This window comes from Ovis aries, chromosome 15 (genome assembly GCF_016772045.2).
Source record: "Ovis aries strain OAR_USU_Benz2616 breed Rambouillet chromosome 15, ARS-UI_Ramb_v3.0, whole genome shotgun sequence".
NCBI classification, from domain to species: domain Eukaryota; kingdom Metazoa; phylum Chordata; class Mammalia; order Artiodactyla; family Bovidae; genus Ovis; species Ovis aries.
Window position 1 is genome coordinate 50,180,547 of NC_056068.1, and position 7,117 is coordinate 50,187,663.

Consider the following 7,117-nt stretch of genomic DNA (forward strand, 5'->3'; position numbering starts at 1 on the left):
TTTTCTGTTTGTTTCCTGATTTTGACTCCTCTCTTTCTCCTCGCATCTCTCATTTCTTTAGTGCTGGGTCTCCCCCATGCTTTCTAGTTTCTCTTTCTGAGACTCCAGTTAAATATATATTTAACACATTCTTTCAGATTCCTTCCTGTTTCCTAAACTCATTTTCTTTTTGTCTCCCTGTGATGTATTTTGGTAACTTCTTCATCTGTCTCTGAATTCATTAATTGCCTCTTCATCTGTGTCTAATACATTAATTTTAATAAATTAATAGAAATTAAATTAAATATATATTTAATTGGAGTCTCAGAAAGAGAAACTAGAAAGAGTGGGGAGAGAAATCTACCTGCTCATTCTTGAATACTGCTCATTCTTGATAGCCCACTTGCTCTTTCATTTTTCAATCCTCATTTCTTAAATCATATTACACATACTTCTGTGTTATTTTTAAAGTCACTCAGTGGTGCCTGACTTTGTGACCTCATGGACTGTAGCCCACCAGTCTCCTCTGTCCATGCGATTTGATCCCTGGCCAGGGAATGAGATTTGACATGCCACAACTAAGAAAGATCTTGCATGCCTCAACTAAGACTTGGGTGCGCTCAGATAAAAAAGTAAATATTTTTTTTAAAAAGAACTCAGCAAAGATGACAGAGCTGTAGGGACAGTTGCCATCCATAGGCCCTGTCCCCTCACACCTCTAAGCCCCAGTCTCCTGCAGATTCTGACCCTGGAATCGCCAATCCCCCAAGCTGGGCCTGAGCTAAGCCTGAGTGCTACCTTACAGAATTTGAATAATTCAGGTCCCAGTGACCTGAGGTGTCAGTTTCAGTTGCTCTGTTCCCATGGACACCGGTGTCCCAACTCTGTAATTAAGCTAATGAAAGTAAAAGGGGGCCCGGCCTGCTGTCCTGTGCCTCGGAGGGACAGAGTCCCGGCCCGGGTACTGCTGAGAATGCACCAGGCTCACCCAGCGTCAGGTGAGGGGAAGGCCTTAAGGAAGTCCAGGGGGCTGAAACAGAGGCAGGAGAAAAGAAGAGAAAGTGGAAAGAGGAAGACCAGGGTCAGGGCGGCAGAGACCAAGAAAGAGTTACAGAGGGACGGAGAGCAAGACATAGACGGTTTAGGGGGCAGAGAACAGGGCAGAGGCCAGGAGAGGCAGAGGCCAGCAGAGAAGGAGAAACAGCAGACGCCGAGGCCTAAGTACCTAAATTCCAGGGCCGGTACAATAGGAGGGTGAGGTCGCTGGAAGTGCCGCAGGGCTCCCTGGAGGCTAACAGAGATCCCAGTCTTCCTTCTGACTTCCAGGGATTGTCCACGCCACGCTTGCCAGCAGGGCCAGGCGCTGCCACAGGTCAAGCCAGGAGGCTCACTCCCAGAGATCTGCCCCTCCTCTGGCTGTGGCAAGGCCATGGGCCCCGGGAGCCACCACCTCAGCCTCGGCCTCTCTGTCTCCAGCCTGGGCCTTCTGCTCCTGCTCCCACTCCTGCCAGGTATGAAGCTCAGTAGACCGGTCCTGGCTTCTCTGGGCATTGCTGTTCTTCCCATCCTCCCCAAATCTCTCTCCACACGCTCTCTCTTCATTCCTGTGCTGGGAAAATGCTCCATTTGGCGAGTCTGGAAGAGTCGGAGCTGAAGAGGGCAAGATGGGGCTTGCCTAGCTGGGGTGGGAGCAGTTGAGGGGGGCGCTCCCAGGGATAGGGAGGGAAAAGCCAGGCAGACCAGATCGTGAAGGATGAGTTGGGGCTTTATCTAGCAGGCCCGGGGAGCCTTACTCAGAGAGTAAACAATCTGCCTGCAATGCAGGAGACCCAGGTTCCAGCCCTGGGTCGGGAAGACAGATTCCCTGGAGAAGGGAATGGCAACCCACTCCAGTATTCTTGCCTGGAGAATCCCATAGACAGAGGAGCCTGGCAGGCTAAAAAGTTCACAGGGTCGCAAAGAGTTGGACACGACTGAGCAACTAACACTTTCACTTTCTTTCAAGCGGCTACTGATCTAGCTGAATTTGTCTCTTTAAAAGCTTGATATCTCAGGAGCTTCCCTAGTGGTCCAGTGGTTAAGACAGCGCTTCCAATGCAGGGGCCATGGGTTTGATCCCTGGTCGGGAACTAACATTCCCCCATGCTATGTGGCGCCTGGGACTCTTGTGGTCTAATGGGGCCCCTCCAGCATCTGTGGCCGGGCAAGCAGAATCCAGGTTCTTAGGAAGGGGCAGGTAGAGAAGAAACCCATCTGCCTTGTTTCGGAAGACAGTAACTATTCACACTACAACCTCATTGCATCTGTCCCCGGAGGCAGGCAGGGAAGAACTAGAGACGGAGAGCAGGGACAGTTAGACAGCTGTGAGACAGAGAAGGCCCTGACAGGGCCTCAGTCTGGTGGAGACTAGAGGGTGTGAGCCGAGGCCCCTGCTCCGCAGCCTCCGTGGACACCCCTTCTTACTGGTCCTCCAGAGTGCTTGGGAGCCGAGGGCAGGCTGGCACACAAGCTGTTCCGAGACCTCTTTGCCAACTACACCAGTGCCCTGAGACCTGTGGCAGACACAGATCAGGCCCTGAATGTAACCCTGGAGGTGACACTCTCCCAGATCATCGATATGGTGCGTTGCTCTACAACCACAGGGTGTGCTGTAAGGGTGGGAGGAGGAAGGAATGGGGGACGAGGAACTTCCCCAGCGGTTCAGTGGTTAAAACTCCAAGCTTCCACTGCAGCAGAGCGTGGATTCTGTCTCTGGTCAGAAAACTAAGATCCTGCATGCTGCGTGGTAAGGTTAGGAAAAAAAAAAGGAATGGGGGTGGGAGACTAGGATTGCTCTCCAAACAATTCTTTCCTGGAAACATTAATATAACAGCTACCAAGTGCTGCCTATTAACCATTGGGTATCCACAATGTGCCCAATACTTGCACACTCGAGTTCCTGACTAGCATGTAACGGCTGATGAAACTCAGGCCCAAAGGAGAAGGGCCTGCCAAGGTCACACAGCAAGACTGTGGGGACTGGACTGTGTGGGCAAGTCAGGTCTGGGGGTGCTGACCAGAGCTCTGCAGTTGAGTGTGCACACACAAAGGAGGGTATGCACACACGTGTCCACATCTATGCCTGCCCTCTGCCCCCAATTAGGATGAGCGGAATCAGGTGCTGACCCTGTACCTGTGGATCCGACAGGAGTGGACAGACGCCTACCTACGATGGGACCCTGACACCTATGGTGGTCTGGATGCCATCCGCATCCCCAGCAGTCTCGTGTGGAGGCCGGACATCGTGCTCTATAACAAGTACTGCCTGCCTGGGTCCCTCCCCTCCACCCAAGAGATGCCCTTGGCTCTGAGGATGCACTTATTTCCCCATCCCCCATACCAAACCTGACTCTAGGGTGCCCAGTAAGCCTTGCCCTGGGAGCCTTCGAAACTGCCAGGAAGGTGTCGGCAGTGGTGGCTATGTGCTGCAGTAGGGCTTCCTGACACCACAGCTCATGGCAACGACCTACTGGAGGGACCTCACAGTCCCTTGATAGCAACCCCAAGCCAACCCAGGCTGAATGTCTCCCAGGAACCCTCTGTGTGGTTCAGGACTAGTTCTATATCCCTCGCAGCCAGGGTTCTGGGGCAAACGTACCTCTGTATCTCACATTTCACCCTTCCGGGCCTGAGTCCGTACATTTTCCCCAGGGCCCCTCCAGGCACTTTGTAGATGGCACCCAAGAAAACTTACCGTGCACCCCACGTCCCCTTTAGGGCTAGACCTGTCTCGTTCTGGGCCCTGCAGGCCCTGGCCCCATTAGGCCTCCAAAGACACACAGGGCCCTCTGTGAGTCCCCCCACAGGGTTGGAGTGGCACCCCCTCCAAGGGTCAGCCCCGACATCCAACCCCGCGGCGCCCGGGGAGCCCCCAACCCCAACCCTTGCCCTCAGGGCGGACGCGCAGGCCCCAGCCTCGGCCAGCACCAACGTGGTCCTGCGGCACGACGGCGCTGTGCGCTGGGACGCGCCGGCCATCACGCGCAGCTCCTGCCGCGTGGACGTGTCTGCCTTCCCGTTCGACGCGCAGCGCTGTGGCCTGACCTTCGGCTCGTGGACACACGGCGGGCACCAGCTGGACGTTCGGCCGCGAGGCGCCGCCGCCAGCCTGGCCGACTTCGTGGAGAACGTGGAGTGGTACGTGCTGGGCATGCCAGCCCGGCGGCGCGTGCTCACCTATGGCTGCTGCTCCGAGCCCTACCCGGACGTGACCTTCACACTGCTGCTGCGCCGCCGCGCCGCCGCCTACGTGTGCAACCTGCTGCTGCCCTGCGTGCTCATCTCGCTGCTGGCGCCGCTGGCCTTCCACCTGCCCGCGGACTCGGGCGAGAAGGTGTCGCTGGGCGTCACCGTGCTGCTGGCGCTCACCGTCTTCCAGCTGATCCTGGCCGAGAGCATGCCACCGGCAGAGAGCGTGCCGCTCATCGGTGGGCTCCGAGGGCCCCAGGGTGGCCAGGGAGGGGCTTGCGGGGAGGTTCTCCCCCACCCCGGAGGCGGGCCCATGAGTCCCTCCGCAGGTGCGGGGGCCGTAGCCAGACTGGCCTGGGTCAACCGAGGGCCCCCGCTGAGCATGTTGGTCGTCCTGCGTCGTTGGGAGATGGAGGGGGAAGAGATAGGCCCCTTCCAGCGAAATTAGCCCTCCTCTCACTTGTAGGGGAGGAGGAAGGAGTTGGTCTTTTTGGTTTTTTAATTTTATTTATTTATGTCTGTGCTGGGTCTTCACTGGTGCATGAGGGCTTTCTCTAGTTGTGGAGAGTGGAGGCCCCTCTTTGTTGTGGGCCTGGAGCACGCAGATTTCAGTAGTTGTGGCACACAGGCTTAGTTGCTCGGCAGAATGTGGAATCTTCCTGGACCAGGGATGGAACCCCTGTCCTCTTCATTGGTGGGTGGATTCTTATCCACTTGTGCCACCTGGGAAGTCCAGGAGTTGGTCTTTACTCAAGGACTTGTTGGAGGATGATCCACATTCCCCAGTATTAGAATAATAGGCAAAACGTCTGAAGTACTCACTGCAAGCCAGGCATGCTCTTGAACGCTTGACATTTATTAACTCCAGGGAGCAGCACCACAGACCTGTGTGCATGCATGCTAAGTCACTTCAGTCGTGTCCGACTCTGTGTGACTGTAGCCTGCCAGACTCCTCTCTCCATGAGACTCTCCAAGCAAGAATACTGGAGTGGGTTGCCATGGCATCCTCCTGGAAATCTTCCCAACCTGGGATCGAACTGGAGTCTCTTATGTCTCCAGCATTGGCAGAGGGTTCTTTACCACTAGCGCTACCTGGGAATCCACCAGGAAGGTTCCATTGTAACTTGCCCAGGTCATGGTGGTTCTGTTTAAGAGTGTGACTTTCAGGGGACTGTGGGTGAGTCCAGGCTTTAGCAGTGAGGGCGTTAACCAGGGAGCAGGAAGCTGCTGAGAACCGGATGTGGGGATGTGGGAGGGGAGATGTTGGCCCTTCCCTCCTTCCCACTTTCTTCCGCTTTGCGTTGAGGGTCCTGAGAGCCTGGTGGGGGATGAGCTCATTCCTCCTCGTGTTCAGCTGCTGGGGAGCTCTGGCGCCTGAGCTCTTGTCTGGGGCCTCAGCTCCGTTTCTCTCTTTTGCAGGAAAGTACTACATGGCCACCATGACCATGGTCACCTTCTCCACGGCGCTCACCATCCTGATCATGAACCTGCATTACTGTGGCCCCAGTGCCCGCCCGGTGCCAGCCTGGGCTCGGGCCCTCCTGCTCGGACGCCTGGCACGGGGCCTGTGTGTGCGGGAACGAGGGGAGCCCTGTGGGCAGTCTAGACCACCTGAGCCACCCCCCAGTCCCCAGCCTCCTGACAGAGGCACTGGCCCCCCAGCAGGTCCCTGCCATGAGCCCCGGTGTCTGTGCCGTCAGGAAGCCCTACTGCGTCACGTGGCCACCATCGCCAACGCCTTCCACAGCCACCGGGCTGCCCAGCGCCGCCATGAGGACTGGAAGCGCCTGGCCCGGGTCATGGACCGTTTCTTCCTGGGCATCTTCTTCTCCATGGCTCTGGTCATGAGCCTTCTGGTGCTGGTGCGGGCCCTGTGAGTCCCGGGGGTCTGCTGCAGCCACAGCAGCTCCAGATGGGGATGGATCAGCCAGGCCAGGTGGTGGTCGACCCTCAGGCCACCCAGCGTCTCTCCACTGGGCCTAGGAGCCTGGGAGCCTCTCTTCAGCACTACTCACTTCACGGGCCAGGAATATTCATCATCTCCATACTCTAACCTCTAAGGGAAATCAGAGCTTGCTGCTCCCCTGATTCCTGCAGAGGAGGAACTCTGAGAAGGGTCAAGATCGAAGTGCAGTTTGGGAGGGACAGAACTGGACTTCGGTGCTGAGTTTAGGTACTTTGAGTGGGGAGCGTGCAGGCATGACACCACTGCCCATTTCCTGTCTTTTCTTCCTTCCTCTGTGGCTGCTGTTACAGAGACTTGGTCTAGCCTGACCCTGTCTAGGGGCTCAGAGAAGGTGACTGGGGATTCAGGGTTCCTGGTCCACTCTCCACAGCAGGAGGCCACATAAGGACTTGGACCCAAAGCTCCAACTCATAATAAAGTAATGTGTGCCTCGCATCTCCTCTGTGACCTGTCTCACCCTTAGGCTCTTGGTGGTGCAAGTTGGAAATCTAGCCTCTTAGGGACCTGAGGACCCATGAATCGGAGTGGAAATTACATCTTTGCTGATAAGAAAATGATTGGCACTTGATTGAGATCCCTAAAGGTCTCTCTGCTGTTTCCCTGCTCTCTCCTCTCTGGATTTAGGTTCAGTCCATCCATGTTCTCACTGTGTGAGCATCACACAGTGGCATCCAGAGAGCTTGACGGTGCCCAAGGTGGGGGCAGGACAAAGACCAGCCATTCACAAGGTGTTTGATCCTTTCTGACTTCCACGTGTTTTCTGGTACCACCTGTGTACCTTGGACGCAGTCCCTGCCCTCAGAAGCTCATAGTTGGAGATGGGAGACCAGAGGCAGTGCCCCTAACCTAGCAAGGAGGAGAGGTCAGAGAAGGCTTCCTGCAAGAGCGAAGAGCTGCCCAGGTGCACATGGGAGGCATTTGAGTAACATCAGTGAATACCACGGC

At 55.9% G+C, this 7,117-nt stretch overlaps 1 protein-coding gene across 1 annotated transcript; it reads left to right on the forward strand.

Moving 5' to 3' along the window:
- Positions 1-927: 927 nt before the first annotated feature.
- Positions 928-6,607, forward strand: LOC114118522 (neuronal acetylcholine receptor subunit alpha-10). Its single transcript, XM_042233161.1, has 5 exons — positions 928-1,490; positions 2,454-2,599; positions 3,122-3,276; positions 3,913-4,445; positions 5,626-6,607. Exons 1-5 carry the CDS (start codon positions 1,409-1,411, stop codon positions 6,081-6,083), a joined length of 1,374 nt encoding a protein of 457 aa, XP_042089095.1. The 5' UTR covers positions 928-1,408; the 3' UTR covers positions 6,084-6,607.
- The last annotated feature ends 510 nt before the right edge of the window (positions 6,608-7,117 follow it).